Genomic DNA, 20,953 nt, shown 5'->3' with positions numbered 1-20,953 from the left:
AATGGAGCAAGTGAAAAAAGCTAAACAAGCGAGCGGAGAAGGGAGCCAAGCTGCGCGAGCAAGAGTTTCATGGGATGGCCATATGAGCGTTATATAGCAGCAATCAAGAAATTTTTTGACCCAATTTCATGTGTGAGCAGAAAAAAAGAACTGTTTCGTTTGAAATATTTCTGTATTTTAAATTATTTTATATAAATAAGGTGGAATTCTAGCTAATTTATAAACAACCCCTCGTCTAACCCATTGGTAGGCTGCACTGCTCCCCTTGAATAGGTCTACTGTTTGAAACCCACGTGTGTGTGCTATTGATATTTTTATGCCGTGCAGTTGTTGCTACAATGTTAATACTCCCTCCGCTATTTTTTCCTCCGCATACTAGTTTTATCCTAAGTCGAGCTTCATAAAGTTTCACCAAATTTATATTACAAATATATAAACATCTCAAATACTAAAGGTGTACAATATACAAATTAGTTCTATGATGCATCTAATGGTATTGATTTGGTATTGTGAATGTAGATATTTTTTCATATAAACTTTGTTAAACTAAATGAAGTTTTACTTAATAAAAATCTTATATGCGGAGTAAGAAAATGGAGAGAGTATCCCGTTGTTTTAATTCAAATTTAAATAAAAATTCCATCGATTCATCCTTCAAAAATTATGAATTTTCAACGTGAGTGAAGTTTTCTTTTCAACATTCGGAACCTTTGGTAGCAATTCCATGGTTTCAGCGCGGAGTAGGAGTTCTTAGGGGGCTCACACAACTACATTGGCAGACACCGAGGCCAAAACGTGTAAAGACACTACAACCATGCACCAAACAATTTCACTCTCCTCTCAGAACAAATACCGTCCCCAACAGCAGCCTAGCACACTATACAAACAATAAACACTATCATAACACAATTGCTAAAACTTAAGCTGACCCAGATTAAAATAAAAACAAAACAAGACAACCGATCAAAATAGTCTAGTGTATTTTAGTTTCGAAGACATCCATTTAGATCCATTTTCGCGATGAGACGGAGGGAGTAGATATATAGAAAAGAGTGAATCCCACCAATGAAGAGCGGCTCATTACATTAGAAAGTGCCTAATGCATGTATAGAATAATAAAACACAGCACTGCTAATCGTACATAAATAGTTACATATTTGAGCTGATTAACTAACAAGCTTCCTTGCTGACCTTCATGCAAAACTGAAGGCCACACAAGCACACACATTATACGACACTGTTGGTAGTCGCAGGTTTATGTGCACACCAAGGTGGTGCCAGGATCTTGAGACCGCACAGAAAAGAAACACGAGCAGACGACCTGGCCGGCTTGCCGGGCCGACGAATAGTCACTCATCACGCGTGTATTGATTGATACGCCGGAGGCGGCGACGCTGGAGACTCCGAGGGGCCGGCTAGCTGGGCGCAGACCTCGGCAAAGGCTGCGAGGATGGCGGCGTGGTGTCGCGGCGCGTTGAGCGCGAGCAGGCGGCGAAGCATGGAGCGGAGGCCGTCCCAGTCGCCGAGCCCCATCTCCACCACCATCCGCACCATGCTGTCACGGAAGTCCGCCCGCGGGTCCGACGACTCCTTCTCCACCGCCACGCCAACGTCCTCCTCCTCCTCCTCCCCGGCCGCCGCTGCCATCTTCTCGCGCCCCCTTTTCGCCGGATTGCTGCCCACCTTCTTCGTCGCCACCGGCGCCGACGCCTTTGCCGTCACCTTCTTCGTCGCTACCGGCTCCTGGTGGTGCTTGTAGACGTGGGCGGAGGCGGAGGATGACGGATGGGAGCTGCTGCTGCTCCTCGTCACCGGCGGCTTCGTGGACGGCCAGAGGAAGGACGGCAGCCTCGCGCGGCGCGGGCGGCACCGGCACCCCGTGTCCACCACCGTCACGTGCCGCCACCGGCCGCCGCTCCGCCGCGCTCTCGTCGATGACATGGCGATGTCGAGTCAGCCTGGACATGGTTTGGATGGATGTTATATATGCGATCACCCCGTCATGGGGGGCTGGGGACTTTGACCTTCCTCTTATGGCAGCTAATGGAGACACGTAGTAGGGCGGTTGATTGCACGGACGTGGTACGGCGCCAGTGCTCGCTCCTGCCCACAAAAACGCCCGTCCTTGAAGAAAAAATGGTGGGATTCCTTACTTTACCAGCTGATCGATCGGGAGAGAACAAGTGGTAAACGCGTTTATTATCCTTCGGTTCCAAGGCAATGCATGCGTGGTCAGGCATGCATCCGGAGACAACAAGTTGTGGTGGTTTGCTAGTATGTTGCATTTACCTTTTTTTCGCGAATACATTTACCTTTTTTTTCCGCGAATATGCTCGAGGCTGTATCTTTTCATTGATAGGAAAAAGAGAATACAAGGTCGTTGACTAGTAGGCGCCGATGAGGTCACAAGTGAGCAGAGGGAGAAGGGGTTGCTCAGCCCTAGTACAAAGCGATCGGGTTACAGGGATGATCGCGGCTAGTCCTTTGGCCCCAGCGCGTCCCCATTGCCGGGCTTCATCCTTGATGCTTGAGAGTAGCTGGGTGTGAGATGGTTGCACATTCTCGAAGATGACTGCGTTCCTTTGCTTCCAGATGGCCCAGGCGGTGATGATGGCTAGCGAAGCAAAATCCTTGCGGAGGCAGTTAGGGGCAGCGGCAGCGGCGTCTGACCACCATGGGAAGAATGGCACCGTGCCGTCCGGTGTTGGCACGGGCAGACGACACCAAGATAGCACTTCATGCCAAGTAATGCGAGAAAACGTGCAACCCACAAGGATGTGGTGCAAAGTTTCGTTCTCCTGCGAACAGAGACCACATTTCTTTATTTAAATTTTGCGATTGCTCTATTCACACCCTCAAACCGCACGTATCCATCCCGATGCGGCTGTCCGGACCCCCTATGCTATACAACACCGACCCTATCGGTTCACGGAGCAGTCCGGGCCATAATTTTCCAGTGAACGGAAACCAAACCAGGGGGCTTTGCGGGAGTCTGGATACGAATCATGTAGGACTCCGACGCCCTAGGCACACCCAAAATTAAGGCGAAGCCCCCGCTTTTGTAACTGGTCGCACTGTTTTCGCGGCAAAATCCCCCCACTCTCTTTTTTCATCCCGTCGCTTTCCATCCAATTCCCGTCTTTTTTCGCCCACTCTCGTCTTCCCTCGCGCCGCAGACGCATAGACCTGGAGGAGGGCGTGTTGGTGGCGGACATGGCAGTGGGCATGCTGGTCGCGTACATGGTGGAGGTCGGGGCCTGAGACGCGGGGACTGCTATCGTCACCAACATGCAAATGCCGTCATGGACAGAGCATTACAAGGCTCCGTATTTCCATGCCGCCAAGCAGCTCGGTCGGCAGTCCACGACAACCACCGTCGGGCAAGTGCCTTTCATCATCAACGTCAATGTGGTGCTGTTGCTTTTCTCAGAGAGGACACGGACGCCTGGTGGGGAGCAGATTGGTGCCCGCATGATGTTCGCTGGTATGCCTAAAGCAAGAGAGCCGGTGTAGTACGACGCAGTCAGGAAGATGTTCGACATCTCATCCACGAGGGAGGCGAAGGAGGAGGTTGCTATGAGGACAAGCGAATGAATGACTCGAAGCCCATCACCCAGGCCAACTCGCCAGTGTCAATGTCAGAGTCCACGCGCACAGACACAATCACGTAGCGCCTGCCCAGTGTTGGTTTGTTAAGATGTGTTTGGTTGCATGCAGCCATTGAACCTAGTTGTATGAGGAAAACTAGCCAGGCTGAGCAGGTTGAAGAAAAACTGTGCAAAACACGACGTAGTCATGTTTGTTTGGTTGCCTGTACGGTGGTTGGTATGGTTTCGCAGCATGCATGTTTGGTAGCGGCGGCTTCCCACATGCGCTGTGAGAGGAGCATGCAGCCCTGCAGGGAAAAGGAGAGAATCGTTCTCACTTCTTGATCCGCGTGAGTGCATGAGTGGAAACTGCAGAAAATTCGAGGTTTCTCTTCAGCGTGAACCTGCAGTGCTTTAAACACCGTGCGATGCAGAAAATTGATGAGAGTCAAGTAAGCAAACACCATGTGAACTTAAAAAAAATCCATCCATATGCAGTCTACCAATCACCATGCAGGCAACCAAACACGTGCGTAGAACTCGGCCTAGCAGGCTAGTACACACGCGACCCGCATCCATGCTTGACGTGCCATACAAAACAGTAGAGCCGCCATAGGGCAAAACACCAGTGGACACTCGTGAGGATGCTAGTGCGCTGATCTGGGTTTCATTTCATCGATGCAGTCGCCAAAGGGCGCAACATATTGCTGCTGCAGATGCAGTCGGTGACATTCGCGGAGGAATGAATACCAAGACAGAGGATATGGAGGAACCTCATCACTGTATGTGGATGGCCGCAACACCAACATTGCATTGCAGTCGTGTGGTGAGATAACTGCCGCTCATTGCTCGGCCCGTTCTAGAATACAATTGATCGTAAAGGTTCAGAGTTGTGGTGTGGTGTGGCGAACCTCATGCTCAAGGAGAAGGAGCTCAGCTCACGCAAGACACCAACCAACACGTGCAGGGGCTCACTGAAAAGAGGCGTAGGTCGCAGCGGAGCTCAGCTACTCGTCGGTTTACTGGAAGAAAATCAGTAGCGTGAGAACGGGCACGCACCGGATGCAGTTAGACACCCGCTGCGCCTGCAAATCATGAATTGCGGCGATTAAACGAGCGAATAGCAGAGTGAGCACTAACACACACTGTGCATATAAACTTGATCTAGCTAAGGCTTATGATCGAGTTGATTGGGGCTTTTTGGAAAGAGCTCTCACAAAGTTGGGGTTCAGTCATACATGGACGAGCTCGGTCATGAAATGTGTCAAATCTGTGAGGTATGCTGTGAAGCGCAATGGCGAGATTCTGGATTTCTTCTCCCCCACAAGAGGGTTGAGACAAGGGGACCCGTTAAGCCCCTATCTATTTGTTCCTGTTTGTGGCGGATGGGCTAGCCCGATCCTTGAGAAGAAGTGCAGTGATGGGAGCATGACCCCGCTGAAAATTGCCCGTGGCAGTCCTGGCATTTCCAATTTACTGTTTGCGGATGACAGCTTGTTGTTCTTTAAAGCATCAGTCGAACAAGCGGTGGCTGTCAGGGAATCACTAGAGATATTTCAGAGATGCACTGGCCAACTGTTGAGCAACAACAAATGTTCGATTTTGTTTAGTGATCGTTGCCCGGTACAGAATCAACAGGAGATTAAGATTACGTTTGACGTTCATACATCCACTTTTGAAAGCAAATACCTTGGGGTCCCCACCCCTGAGGGGCCGCATGAAGGAAGAAAATTATCAGCCTATCATGGAGAGATTCACCAAAAGCTGTACGGATTGGTCCGAGAGCTTTATGTCATATGCCGCCAAAGAAGTTTATGTGAAGTCTACGGTTCAAGCTATTCCGACATATGTCATGGGGATTTTTAAAATGACACGAAAATTTTGTGAGAAATATGAGAAGCTTATCAGAGACTTCTAGTGGGGTGACGAGGATGGACACCGTAAAGTGCACTGGATGGCTTGGGACCAAATGGTCAAACCAAAAAGAGGAGGGGCATCGGTTTCCGAGACATGAAACTGTTCAACCAAGTTCTCCTTGCTAGACAGGGGTGGAGATTGATCCAACGACCAGATAGCCTTTGTGCCCGGGTGTTGAAATCAAAATACTACCCAAACGGGGAGCTCCTCCTGGATACAGTTTTTGCGGTGGATGCTTCCCCAGTTTGGCGCGGTATTGAACATGGTCTTGAATTATTAAAGAAAGGTCTTATCTGGAGAGTGAGTAATGGAAGGAGGATCCAAATCCAAAGGGATCAATGGATACGCAGGAAAGAGGGTTTGAAGATGAGAAGTTTCATGAGAAGATCAGGATTGAGATGGGCTAATCAATTGATGTTGCCGGATGAGAGAATGTGGAATGTCCCCCTGATCCAACAATTGTTTTATCCTTTTGACGCGGAAGCCATATGCAACATAAAAATCCCTTCAGTTGAAGTCGAGGATTGTCTAGCATGGCACTACGAAAAATCAGGTAATTTCTCGGCCAGGAGTGTGTACAGACTGGCTACCATATTGCAACCACGGGACAATCCAGCAGCTTCAACCTCCACTTGCGATGCTGATAACAGAAGTATTTGGTACCTTATTTGGAAAGCCAAAGTGCCAGCAAAGATCAGAGTCTTCGGGTGGAGAGTTGCTACTGTTACACTGGCTACGAAAAAGAATAAATGCCGAGACGAACCTTGGAGAAAGACAACACTTGCATCATCTGCGAGAATGGAGAAGAGGGCGAATTCCACGCATTGATTTCTTGCGCAAGGAGTGGAGCTCTGAGACATTTGGGGATTACCAAGCGAGTCTCAATTTTCGCATACGGGAAATGATTGGCTACAGAATTTATTATTACCTTGCAATGTTGAGATTCGAGCTAAAATTATATTTCTGCTATGGCGATGCTGGCACTTACGGGATGGTTCTGTAAGGCATGGAGGACAAGAATTGGTTGGTCATCCAGTAAAATTTCTCTCAAAGTATGAAGAGGAATTAAAAAAATTCTGGCCTCGTTGTTGCTGAAGCAGACTGTTCTTTCCTTGGAAACCACTTGATATCAAAACTTCAATCTACTAGATCAAGATACTACTAAAAGGATCGAACTAAATAAAATGGTAAAGATAGGAGTGTGATGGTGATACGATACCGGGGCAACTCCCCCAAGCTTGGCAGTTACCAAGGGGAGTGCCCATACCCATGTAATTATGCCTCCTTCTTCACGGTTGGTGTTATGATCTTCTTGGCAATGATGCCCCGCATGATACGATTCTCCTCCTCGAGCTTATTGACTTGTTGTTTGAGGTCCATGATTTCTTTGTGGAGCTTGCCCGTAACGGCTAAAGCTCCCTTTACCCAAGGATGCTGCATAGTTCAAAGAAATCTAAAGCTAATTGACTTGGCAGTGACGCTCTTTTTCATATTTTCATAAGAAAGAAATTTAAATTTGAAAGGGATGACCGAATTTGGAATAGCTGAGCTATGTAGTTCCCCCACCATGGATTCTGCTTGGATACGAGAGGTGACTTCTTGATCTTCCTCCATGGCATCTATCCTTTTCAAGTCGGCCTCCATCTCATCCTCCGTTGATGGTCCAAAGTAATAAGCATCGCTATTTGCTCCTGGACCTAGTGTCGGGCGAGACATCTGACTCTCCCCGACTGACTCTTGAGAAGACATCTTGCTCTTAAACTGCAACAGGAACAACTCGAAATGAAAATGAAGGACAATTGCGTGATACGGTGGTCAAAACCTTCGGGAGTTTATATAATGAATTTTTATCGACCAAAATACGTAACATGCAAGAAAACGGAGTCCGGTAGGCACACGAGGTGGCCACGAGACAGGGGGCGCCCAGTAAGGGTGGGCGCGCCCTCCACCCTCGTTGAGGCCTCGTGTCCTTCCCGGACTACTTCTTTCTTCCTAAAATTCTTAAATATTTCAAAACTGATAAAAATTGTCATTACAATTGTTTTGGAGTCAGTTTACTTACCATACCACATACCTATTCCTTTTCGGAGTCTGGAACATTCTGGAAAGTGTCCCTTATGTATTCCTCCAGGGTTACGGTTTAAATAATATTAGTTTCAACATTGATAGGATTACCTGAGATATAATGTTTAATTCTTTGACCGTTCACCACCCTCGGACTTATGCATTCGAAGTTGTTAATTTTTATGGCACCAGAACGATAGACCTCCTCGATAACGTAAGGACCTTCCCATTTAGACAGAAGTTTTCCTGCAAAAAATCTTAAACGAGAGTTGAATAAGAACACATAATCTCCTACGTTAAACTCACGCTTTTGTATTCTTTTGTCATGCCAGCGTTTGACTTTTTCTTTGAATAGCTTGGCATTCTCATAGGCTTGGGTTCTCCATTCATCAAGTGAGCTAATATCAAACAACCTCTTCTCACCGGCAAGTTTGAAGTCATAGTTGAGCTCTTTGATAGCCCAATATACTTTATGTTCAAGTTCAAGAGGTAAATGACAAGCTTTTCCATAAACCATCTTATACGGAGACATGTCCATAGGATTTTTATATGCAGTTCTATAGGCCCATAATGCATCATCAAGTTTTTTGGACCAATTCTTTCTAGATCTATTGACGGTCTTTTGCAAAATTAATTTGATCTCTCTATTGCTCAACTCTACTTGACCACTAGACTGCGGATGATAAGGAGATGTGATTCTATGATTAACATCATACTTAGCAAGCATCTTACGGAAAGCACGATGAATAAAATGTGAAACACCATCAGTCATAAGATATCTAGGGACTCCAAACCTCGGAAAAATAACTTCTTTAAGCATTTTAATAGAAGTGTTATGATCAGCACTACTAGTTGGAATAGCTTCTACCCACTTAGTAACATAATCAACAACAACTAAAATATGTGTGTAACCATTAGAGGCAGGAAAATGTCTCATATAATCAAAGCCCCAAACATCAAACGGTTCAATAACAAGAGAATAATTCGTAGGCATTTCATGACATCTACTAATATTACCAATTCTTTGACATTCATCACAAGATAAGACAAACTTACGAGCATCTTTGAAGAGAGTGGGCCAATAAAAACCGGATTGCAATACCTTATGTGCAGTTCTATCTCCAGCATGGTGTCCTCCATAGGATTCAGAGTGACACTTGCATAGGATCTATTCATGTTCATGCTCAGGTACACAATGTCTAATAACACCATCTACTCCTTCTTTGTAAAGGTGTGGGTCATCCCAGAAGTAATGTCTTAAATCATAAAAGAACTTTTTCTTTTGCTGGTATGTGAAACTAGGTGGTATAAATTTAGCAACAATGTAATTAGCATAATCAGCATACCAAGAAGCAGTACGAGAAGCATTAACGACCGCTAATTGTTCATCAGGAAAGCTATCATCAATAGGCAGTGGGTCATCAAGAACATTCTCTAACCTAGACAAGTTGTCTGCAACGGGGTTCTCAGCTCCCTTTCTATCAATAATATGCAAATAAAATTCTTGGAGCAAGAGAACCCATCTAATGAGTCTAGGTTTAGCATCTTTCTTTTCCATAAGATATTTAATAGCAGCATGATCAGTGTGAATAGTAACTTTGGAATCAACAATATAAGGTCTAAACTTATCACATGCAAACACACCTGCTAAGAATTCTTTTTCAGTAGTAGCATAATTTCTCTAGGAAGTATCAAGAGTCTTACTAGCATATATACTGGATAACATTCAATTTTTTATCAACTCTTTGCCCTAGAACAGCACCTACAACATAATCACTAGCATCACACATAATTTCAAAAGGTAAATTCCAATCAGGTGGATGAACAATAGGTGCGGTGATCAAAGCTTTCTTAAGTATTTCAAATGCTTCTACACAATCATCATCAAAGACAAAAGGAATATCTTTTTGCAATAAATTAGTCAGAGGCCTAGAGGTTTTAGAAAAGTCCTTAATGAACCTCCTATAAAAACCGGCATGACCAAGGAAACTTCTTATACCTTTTATGTCCTTGGGACATGGCATCTTTTCAATAGTATCAACTTTAGCTTTATCAACTTCAATACCTCTCTCGGAGATTTTGTGCCCCAAGACAATGCCTTCATTAACCATGAAGTGGCACTTTTCCCAATTCAAGACGAGACTAGTGTCTTCGCATATCTGCAAAACTTGATCAAGGTTGCTCAAGCAATCATCAAAGGAGGATCCATAAACGGAGAAATCATCCATGAATACCTCACAAATATTTTCACGAAAGTCAGAGAATATAGCCATCATGCATCTTTGAAAGGTAGCAGGTGCATTACATAAACCAAAAGGCATACGTCTATAAGCAAAAGTACCGAAAGGGCAAGTAAAAGTAGTCTTTGATTGATCCCCCGCTGATAGAGGTATTTGAGAGAAACCAGAATAACCATCTAGAAAGCAGAAATATGTGTGTTTGGATAGTCTTTCTAGCATTTGATCAATAAAAGGTAAAGGGTAATGATCTTTCTTAGTAGCTTTATTTAATTTACGGAAATCAGTTACCATCCTATAACCTGTAATAATTCTTTGCGGGGTCAATTCATCTTTATCATTAGGAATGACAGTAATACCTCCCTTTTTAGGAACACAATGGACAGGGCTTACCCAATCACTATCAGCAACGGGATAAATTATACCTGCCTCAAGGAGCTTTAGTATCTCCTTTCTTACCACTTCTTTCATTTTGGGATTCAGTCGTCGTTGAGGATCTCTAACTGGTTTGGCATCTTTCTCCACATTTATTTTGTGTTGGCATAACGTGGGACTAATGCCCTTAAGATCATCCAGAGTATATCCAATAGCAGTGCGGTGCTTCTTCAGAGTTTTCAATAATCTTTCTTCTTCTTGCTCTGAAAGGTTAGCACTAATAATAACATGATATATTTTCTTTTCATCAAGATAAGCATACTTAAGATTATCAGGTAATGGTTTGAGTTCAAACACGGGATCACCCTTGGGTGGAGGGGGATCCCCAAGAATTTCAACGGGAAGGTTGTGTTTCAGCATAGGTTCCTGTTTAAGGAACACTTCATCTATTTCCCTTCTTTCCTTCATAAACATATCATTTTCATGGTCAAGCAAATATTGTTCTAACGGATCAGTACGAGGCACGACAATAGAAGCAAGACCAATAATCTCATCCTTACTAGGCAGTTCTTTAACACGGGGTTGTCTACGAAATTTAGAAAAATTAAACTCATGTTTCATATCCCCCAAGCCAATTGTAACAACATCCTTTTCACAATCAATCTTAGCATTAACAGTGTTCAAGAAGGGTCTACCAAATATAATGGGACAAAAGTCATCTTGTGGGGAACCAAGAACAAGAAAATCTGCAGGATATTTAACTTTCCCACACAAGACTTCAACATCTCTAACAATCCCAAATGGTGTAATAGTATCTCTATTGGCAAGCTTAATAGTGACATCAATATCTTCTAACTCAGCTGGTGCAATATCATGCATAATCTCATTGTATAAGGAAATAGGTATTGCACTAGCACTAGCACCGATGTCGCATAAGCCATGATAACAATGATATCCTATTTTAACAGAAATAACAGGCATGCCTACAACAGGTCTATGTATCTTAGTATCGGGTCTAGCAATATTAGCAGTCTCACCATAAAAATAAATAACATGCCCATCTAAATCATCATCCAAGAGATCTTTAACCATAGCAATACTAGGTTCAACTTTGATTTGCTCAGGAGGTGTAAAAGTCCTAGTATTACTCTTACGAACAACAATCGAAGTTTTAGTATGATCCTTTATCCTAACAGGAAAAGGAGGTTTCTCAACATAAGTAGTAGGAACAATAGGGTCACTATAAGTGACAGTCTTTTATTCAAATGTAATAGGTGCAACTACTTTTACTTAAACGAGAGGATTATATTTAAACCACTTCTCCTTAGGGAGATCAACGTGAGTAGCAAAAATTCACAGAAAGAAGCTACTATCTCAGAGTCAAGTCCATATTTAGCGCTAAATCCATGAAAAGCATCGGTATCCATAAAAGATTTAACACAATCAAACTTAGGTGTCATACCTGACTCCTTACCATTGTCGGAACCCCAATCTTCAGAGTTGCGTTTAATTCTTTCCAATAAGTCCCATTTGAATTCAATAGTCTTCAGCATATAAGAACCATCACAGGAAGTATCGAGCATACTGCGATCATTGAGAGAAAGCCGAGCATAAAATTTTTGAATAATCATTTCTCTGGAGAGCTCATGATTGGGGCATGAATATAACATTGACTTAAGCCTCCCCCAAGCTTGAGCGATGCTTTCTCCTTCGCGAGGCCAGAAATTATATATGTAATTATGATCATGATGAACAAGATGCATATGATAGAACTTCTGGTGAAATTCCAACTTCAATCGTTTATAATTCCAAGATCCCGTATCATCACATAGCCTATACCATGTCAATGCATCTCCCTTCAAAGATAAAGGGAAGACCTTCCTTTTGACAACATCATCGAGAATACCTGCAAGCTTAAATAATCCACAAACTTCATCCACAAAGATAAGGTGTAAATCGGGATGCAATATTCCATCTCTTGCAAATGGATTAGCTAGCAGTTTCTCTATCATACCCGAAGGAATCTAAAAGTAAATATTTTCAATAAGTTCAGTAGGTTGAGGAGCAACTCTTTGCTCTTCTGGTCAGGGTGAAGATACCTCAAACAAGCCCCTCAAAGGATTAGTTTCCATAATGATAAGTAACAGAAAATTTCAGCACACTGTATAAATGTTTCCTTACCAAGTTCCACTCACCAAAAGCGCTACACTCCCCGGGAACGGCGCCAGAAAAGAGTCTTGATGACCCACAAGTGTAGGGGATCTATCGTAGTCCTTTCGATAAGTAAGAGTGTCGAACCCAACGAGGAGCAGAAGGAAATGATAAGTAGTTTTCAGTAATGTTTTCTCTGCAAGCACTGAAATTATAGGTAACAGATAGTTTTGTGTTAAGATAAATTGTAATGAGTAACAAGCAATGAAAGTAAATAAAGTGCAGCAAGGTGGCCCAATCCTTTTTGTAGCAAAGGATAAGCCTGGACAATTTCTTATAATGAGAAAAGAGCTCTCGAGGACACATGTGAATTATCGTCAAGCTAGTTTTCATCAAGCTCATATAATTCGCGTTCGGTACTTTGATAATTTGATATGTGGGTGGACCGGTGCTTGGGTACTTCCCTTACTAGGACAAGCATCCCACTTATGATTAACCCCTATTGCAAGCATCCGCAACTACAAAAGAAGTATTAGGGTAAACCTAACCACATCATTAGACATATGGATCCAAATCAGCCCCTAACGAAGCAACGTATAAACTAGGGTTTAAGCTTCTGTCACTCTAGCAACCCATCATCTACTTATTACTTCCCAATGCCTTCCTCTAGGCCCAAATAATGGTGAAGTGTCATGTAGTCGACGTTCACATAACACCACTAGAGAAAAGACAACATACATCTCATCAAAATATCGAACGAATATCAAATTCACATGACTACTAATAGCAAGACTTCACCCATGTCCTCAGGAACAAACGTAACTACTCACAAAGCATATTCATGTTCATAATCAGAGGAGTAATAATATGCATTAAGGATCTGAACATATGATCTTCCACCAAGTAAACCAATTAGCATCAACTACAAGGAGTAATCAACACTACTAGCAACCCACAGGTACCAATTTGTGATTTGGATACAAGATTGGATACAAGAGATGAACTAGGGTTTTGAGAGGATATGGCGCTGGTGAAGATGTTGACGGAGATTGACCCTCTCCCGATGGAAGGATCGTTGGTGATGACGATGGTGATGATTTCCCCCTCCCGGAGGGAAGTTTCCCTGGCAGAACAGCTCTACTGGAGCTCTAGATTGGTTCCGCCAAGGTTCCGCCTCGTGGCGGCGGAGTTTCGTCCCGTAAGCTTGCCCACAAATTTTTCCAGGGTAAAAGCCTTCATATAGCAGAAGATGGACACCGGAGGGCCACCAGGGGGCCCAGGAGACACGGGGGTGCACCCAGTAAGGGTGGGCGCCCCCCCCACCCTCCTGGCCAGGGTGTGGGCCCCTTGAGGTGTTTCTTCCGCTCAATAATTCTTATTAATTCCCAAAGTAAGTTTCGTGGAGTTTCAGGATTTTTGGAGCAGTGCGGAATAGGTTTTCAATGTTTGCTCCTTTTCCAGCCAGAATTCCAGCTGTCGGCATTCCCCCTCTTCATGGTAAACCTTGTCAAATAAGAGAGAATAGCCATAAGTATTGAGATATAATGTGTAACAACAACCCATAATGCAATAAATATTGAAATAAAAGCATGATGCAAAATGGACGTATCAGTTATCACCTGGGCCGTGCTGAGTATAGTGCGAGGAGAAGAGAACGTAGAATGCATAAATGACACTATTCTTGTATTGATCCCCACGGTATCAAATCCGACCTTGCTATCCCAGTTCCGCTCAATAAGTTTGTGCAATGTTTTTCATAATATAGCTTCCAAAGTTCTTACCAGTCGTTTTAAGATGATCCTACCGGAAATAATATCAGAAGAACAACCAGCGTTTGTTCCTGGGAGACTAAGTACCAGTAACATTATCTCAACATATGAATGTTTGCATTTCATGAAGATAAGTAGAGCCAAAACCAGCAGTCATTGTGCTTTGAAGATGGATATGATGAAGGCGTATGACATGGTTGAGTGGGATTATCTCCAGGCCATCATGGAAATTTGGGTTTTGCCTCAGCTTGGTTTCAGTCATTATGGGCATGGTAAGCTCAATATATTTTCCAGTCTATTTAGTGGAAGCAAACTGGAACAATTTAAACTCTCGGTGGGTATACAACGGGGAGATCCAATCTCTCCATACATTTTATTGTTAGCAGTATAGGGCCTTTCATGCCTTCTAAAATCCCATTCTCAATCATCACAGCTCAGTGGAATCAAGGTGGCCTCATTGGCTTTGTTGGTTAACCATCTTTTCTTTGCAGATGACAGCCTATTGTTTTCCAAGGAAAGTGTAAATGGAGTGGAGGAAGTTTCAAACTTGTTAGATGATTATTGCGGGGCTTTGGGATAAAGGATAAATTGAGATAAGTCATCCATATTCTTCAACAGAGGTTGCCCCTAGATTGTTCAAGATGTTGTTAAGGAAAAATCTTCACATCCTAAATGAATCATTGAGTGATAGATATCTAGGGATGCCCACCGACGCGGGGCATCCAAAGAAGGGCACTTTCAAATATCTCAGTGATCGAATTTGGGAGAAGGTAAAAGGTTGAATGGGCAAGTTGTTATCTACTATGGCATGCTTTCATTCCTCCACGGGCCTTTCTGAGTAAATTCATTGATAGTGAAATTTTGGTGATGGTGGGAGGGGGGAGGGTAAGCAAGGAGAAAGAAAGATTGTGAGTACATGAATTAAAAAAAGATCACATATTTGAAAATTTGTTTGCAAATTCAAAATTTTCATGAATTTGAAAAAATCCTGTGAATTCAAAAAGTTCATGCATTTGAAATATCTTCACCGATTTGAAAAATGTTCAAAGATTTGAAAAAACTTCATGTATTTAAAAAAATCATGAATTTAAAAAATGTTTGTGAATTTAAAATTGTTCACTAATTTTTAGAACTAAAAGCTTGAAAAAAATCCAGAAATTTGAAAAAAATCTCAATTTTGGAAAATGCTTACAATTTTAAAAATGTTCATGAATTTGAAAAAGGAATAATATAAATAAAGGAAAAGGAAATGATAAAATGGAAAGCGTGACAAAATACTATTACTCCACCCGAGGACAACTATCCATCATGCATCTCAAAATATTAAGTTCATGACAAACAGAGTAACACATTAAGCAAGATGACATAATATAGACAGAATATGATCAACTTATATTAATAAACCCGTCGTTTTACCCTAAGTAGCAACAATACAATATGTACCTTATGACCCCTCCTGTCACAAAGCATGGTCACCGTAAGATTGACCGTAGTACCAAACACCGCTGGAAACAAATCAATCTACTGAGCCAAAAAACGGAAAGGCTATATAATTACACAATCAAAGAGATCTCAAATGACTTAAGTAATATCAATGAATGATTTGATCATAAACCCACAATTCAATAGATCCCAACAAAAACACCGCAAAATTACATCGGATTGATCTCAGAGAAGATCATTGTATTCAAAACCAAAAAAGAGAGAAGAAGCCATCTAGCTGCTACTATGGACCCATATTTCCTGAAGGAATTACTCACACATCATCATGGAGGCATCAAGGTTGATGAAGATTGTCTTTCAAACGGTTTTTCCCTCAGGTAGAGTACCGGAAAAAGGCTCCAGATGGGATCATAGAAGAACAGAGACTTGTGGCGACGGAAGAATTGTTTCGGGTCTTACTTTGGGGGTTCCTGAATATATGGGAATTTATAAGCCAAGAATTAGGGCAAACGGAGTCTTGAGGGGCCCACAAGCCAGGATGACATGCCCTACCCCCGGGCGCCCCCGATCCCTTGGGCCACCTCGTGGGTCTTCTGGTCCTTTCCCGAAGCTTCCATGGTCTCTTATTTTCGAAAAAAAAACATTGAAAAGTTTTGTCGTGTTTGGACTTCTGTAGGTATGGATTTCATGTGAAACAAAAACATGCAGAAAAAAGGAACTGACACTGGACTCTATATTAATAGGTTAGTCTATAAATAATATAAAATGGCATATAAAGCATATAAAAGTGATAATATAATAGCATGAAAATATCAAAAATTATAGATACGTTGGAGACGTATCAGGTCTTGCCTCATCGTTATTCTTCTTCTTCTTCTCCGCGTGCCTCTTCTAGTACCACTCGTGCTTCTACTGGACGTACTTCACGGCTCCCTCGTGAACCTCGCCATCATCTCCGCGTCACTCTCCCTAGAGGCGTTGTTGGTCTTTGGCTTCGGCCTTGTTAGGCCGGTCACAATGGTCTCCTTCAGCCCGACGAGCTCCGCTACCTCCAACAACTCAATCTCCGGGAAGCTAAGCCCGTCCAACGGAAGACCGAGCCGCTACACTATGATGACGTAGGCGCGGCCGGTGAAGTCCTTACTCCGGAAGGTGCCCAGCTAGTGCCGATGGCCGGCGTGCTGGAACTCCACACCGTACCATTTGAAGGGTCGCAGCTGCATGGCCTTGAAGCCGACTTTGCTCTTTGGATTTGGCTTCAGCGGCATGGCGAGGACGCGGCGATGAGGAGGCTACCGGATGCGGTGACATGGCCAGACGCGACACTCTTCGGCTTCGGCTGCGGTGGTAGAGCGAGCGGAAGGGATGCGTGGGCGCACTGATTTAGTTGGTTGGTGGACAGGGAGGACTAGATCCGATGGCGGCAGGGGTGCGGTGGTTGTGGATTTGGAGGCGACGGCGGCGGTCACGCGGGGTCGCGACTGGTGGCTGCGGGGGTGGGGAGGGGTTGGTTTTACGGCGGCCACACATACACTGTATAGTTGCATGGTGCATGTTGTGTTTCGGACAGGCTTTGAATGGTTGGGACTTAAGCTTTAAAAACATTCACGAGAAGTTGCGACCATACATGTGAATTTGGTTACTGAAAGATAATGGTTTTTTGCCTCCAGAGGGAACATAAATTTAGATGAAACCAATAACCTTGCTGGCCAACTGTGAGTAGTCTTATAAGTTCACTTTCCTCCACATTATGCATGCGGGCCAACTGTGACTCAAAATTTTTTTGTTATTACTCAATATATTTGTGTCAATATAAAGACATATATGAAAGAAAAAGTTGACAGTTAGCCATAACGAGATAGCTCTTGCAAACGACCTTTTTAGGTATCTAAAAGTAACCCAGAAAAACAGGAAAAAGTAGTATGTCTAAGCCCAGGTTCGAACTGGGGACCTTTAGTGTGTGAGACTAACGTGATAACCAACTACACCACCCAGACATGTTGTGTCTATACGTCGAACAATCTTATACTTATCCTATATAGGGACAGTCCTCATTATCTGTTTCTTCGTCGAAGCGCCACCAGCCTACGAAGCTACTATTTCATCTGATTATAGTTTATCAGTCGCGTATTTCCCTCAGTGCAAACGACGAAAAGATATACTTATAAACACAACACGGTGTAGTTTCCTCCAAAGAACACAAATTCTGGCATGAAGCATCTGTCCAAAAAGGCACATCTAAAACAACGCATGTTGTTTCAAGTTAGGATCCCAATGTGTTCTTGTGCCGTGCGTCCACATCTACATGCATGGCTCTTCACGCCGACGCCACACATATATCATCGCCTCACTCACTCATTTGGCACCAGCTCACAATAAGATCGATCTTCACTTGGCCTTATCAGCACACAAGAAGCCGATGTCGGCATCTCAAGAAATTCGGGGCAGCATGAAGAAGAAGGAGAAGAAGAAGACGACGGGCTGCCTCGCGCCGATCTTCGCCGCCTGCGTCCCCTCCGCCAGGCAGCAGCCCGGCGGCGCCGACGACGATGCCGCCAGGAGCCGCCTCAGCTTCTCCTTCGCGGAGCAGAACCAGCCGGAGAGCATCATCGACCCGGCCGCCTCGGTCGTGGCCAGGAAGGACGGCCGGCAGCAGCAGCAGCACTGCGCCGTCATCGTCGGCACCATCTTCGGGAGCCGCAGCGGCCGCGTGACCTTCTGCGTGCAGCGCGACCCCGCCGTGCCGCCCCCGTTCCTCTTCGAGCTCTCCGTGCCCATGCAGTCCCTCGCCGCCGAGATGGCGTCCGGCCTTCTCCGCATCGCGCTCGAGTGCCACCGCTCCGGCGGCAGGTCGTCCGCGCCCGGTGCGGCCGGCGAAAATGCTGCTGCTGCCGGCGGCGGCGGCTCCCGCCCGAGAAACGTCTGGACGGCGTCCTGCAACGGCCGGGACGCCGGACATGCCGTGCGGCGGCCGCCGACGGAGTGGGAGCGGGGCGTGCTGGATAGCATGCGGACGATGACGGCCGGCGTCGGGGCGCTGCCGGCCGCCGAGGCGCAAGAAGGGATCAGCGAGGAGGTGATGTATATGAGGGCGACCTACGAGCGGGTGGTGGGCTCCAAGGACGCGGTGTCGTACCATCTCATCAGCCCGCACACCGCCGGCGATAGCCCGCCGCAGGAGCTCAGCCTCTTCCTGCTGAGAACCAGAGGCGATTGAGATTCACTGTCTGTGTATGTACGCAGTGACATTCACTGACATGCGTGTAACATGCATGTGCTTCAAGGTAGTATATGTACATACGGGATTGCTAAATCTCAGCCGTGGAGGTTGGTGTAGATTTTTCTTTTAATCTTTATTCTTCATTTTTAAATCTCAGTCATTTGATTGAGACTTTGTCAAGTTCCAGTCGATTGAGATCTAGTCACATCCATACAGATATTGAACCGTGCTTGGAGTTGGAGCCTGGAGAGAGTTGGGAGTAAACTGTGTTGTGGCAATGTACTCATGTGTATAGTTCTAGTATAGTTTCAATAAAATATTTGCAAGAAAGGGGAATATATGCGCCTTGTTGTATGGTTATCTGGTCTGAGTGGTATGTCATGCATGTAGTGTCTATTTTTTTTTAAGAACTACTCCCTCTATACCATAACATAAGAGCGTTTTTCAAACGAGGCGATTCGGTGCTCAGGCTTAGTTGCACCCACGATGAATAGAAAATTCGAAATAAATACTAGAATTTTTTTTAATCCGATAATTTATTTTGCATGGAAGATAAGTTGGTGAGTGAGGTGCGCTCAAAATTTCAGTTCATTTGGACGTTTGAGTAACTCCCGGCAAAAAAGACAAATTTAGGATCTGCAAAAAAGTTTACGGTTCATGTATTGTTCTGACTCAGTTTGTCTTTTTTGATGAGAGCTACTCATATGTCCAAATGATCTGAAATTTGGAGCGCAGCTCACGCATCAAATTATCTTCAATGACAAAAATTAGAATTTTTTATTTTCTTTTAGTATTTATTGTGCATTTTCTCTTCACCGGATGCAGATGAACCTGAGCTCAGAAATGGATCTACATTTTTCACACTATACTAGATTAGTAGTGTAAAAACACTCTTATATTATAAGACGGAGGGGGTAATATATGTAATATAATGATAAACCTTTGCATTTAAAAGTCAAATAGTATTTTCAGGTAAATCTTTCGGAAGGACCATTAATTACGTTGAACCAACTTTCATGTAAGTTGGGTGCAACTCTACATTGAATCAAGGAGGAGGTGATGTATATGAGGGCGAACTATGAGAGGGTAGTGGGCTCCAAAGACGTCGTATCGTACCATCTCATCAGCCCAGGCACCGCCGGAGGTAGCCCGCCGCAGGAGCTAAGCCTATTGAATTCATGCTTCAGCCAGTTACTTCAAAAGTCCGAAATATGGGGGAGGGTTGGACATTACACTCCAACAGGACCAACACTTCCCCTCACGTCTATGCCACTTTGGAGTAATGACGTGGGCAACGGAAGCGGGGATAGGCCGCAATTATTTAGTGTGTATACTATATTTTAAACATGGAACCTCTTGGTTGCAAGTCTAGGCTATTTTAGTTCTTAGTTGTGGGATCGATCTAGACCTTAGAGCCTTTTTATTTTAATACTTTGTTTGCAGGGTTTTGAACTCAAAACTTTTTGGCTCGGATACCATAGTGAATTCATGCACCAACTAGTTGCCCCATGATTCCAAACTGATGGAAGAGGGCTAAACATTACAGTCCAACACAACGAACTTCCATATAAATTGTTTGAAACTCCGGGAGAGCCATGTCAGCAGTTCAGCACGACATCATCTACAGTGTTGAATCGAGAAAGTGGCGCTCAGGCGAGCAGGAGTGGGCGGAGGCCCATTAAACTTCGCTCCCTCGCCTCGCTCTCTCAACTCGCCTTTCTTGGTCCTCTATTTTCTTCTCGGTTGTGTTGTGCTGCATGCTCAGGAAAAGGTTCGGCCACCGATTTTGTTATTATGAATTCTATCATGATATAAAAAAAGTTCATGGGTTTCGAAAAAAGCACATGAAATTGAAAAAGAGTTCATTTTTTTACATTCTGGGAATAGTTCAACATTTAAAAAAATCATAAATTTTAAAAAGTTCATGTATTTCAAAAAAAGTTGACAATAATTCCAAAAGTCCATGAATTTGAGAAAAGTTCATAAAAATTTAAAACTTAATGAATTTGAAAAAGATTTGATTTTAAAAAATGTTCGCGAATTCTAAAAAAAGTTGTCAAATTTTACAATGTTGTTCAAAATATGTCATGAATTTACAAACTTCTAGAATTTGAAAATAAAAATTTCAAATTTGAAAAAGTTCATGAATTTGAAAAGGGTTCACAATTTAAACCGTTCACCAATTTATGA

The 20,953-nt window shown here is 43.8% G+C and overlaps 1 protein-coding gene and 1 non-coding gene across 2 annotated transcripts; both read right to left on the bottom strand.

Moving 5' to 3' along the window:
* Positions 1-1,356: 1,356 nt before the first annotated feature.
* On the bottom strand, positions 1,357-1,941 carry LOC123081414 (transcription repressor OFP8-like). Its single transcript, XM_044504070.1, has one exon. The coding sequence runs from the start codon at positions 1,939-1,941 to the stop codon at positions 1,357-1,359; it is 585 nt and encodes a 194-aa protein (XP_044360005.1).
* A 15,525-nt stretch (positions 1,942-17,466) lies between these two features.
* TRNAV-CAC (transfer RNA valine (anticodon CAC)) lies at positions 17,467-17,540 on the bottom strand. The gene has a single exon. It is a non-coding gene; the product is annotated as a tRNA-Val (tRNA).
* Between the last annotated feature and the right edge of the window lie 3,413 nt (positions 17,541-20,953).

The sequence above is a fragment of the Triticum aestivum genome, chromosome 1B, assembly GCF_018294505.1.
Source record: "Triticum aestivum cultivar Chinese Spring chromosome 1B, IWGSC CS RefSeq v2.1, whole genome shotgun sequence".
Lineage (NCBI taxonomy): Eukaryota > Viridiplantae > Streptophyta > Magnoliopsida > Poales > Poaceae > Triticum > Triticum aestivum.
This window is presented reverse-complemented; position numbering and strand designations above follow the sequence as displayed.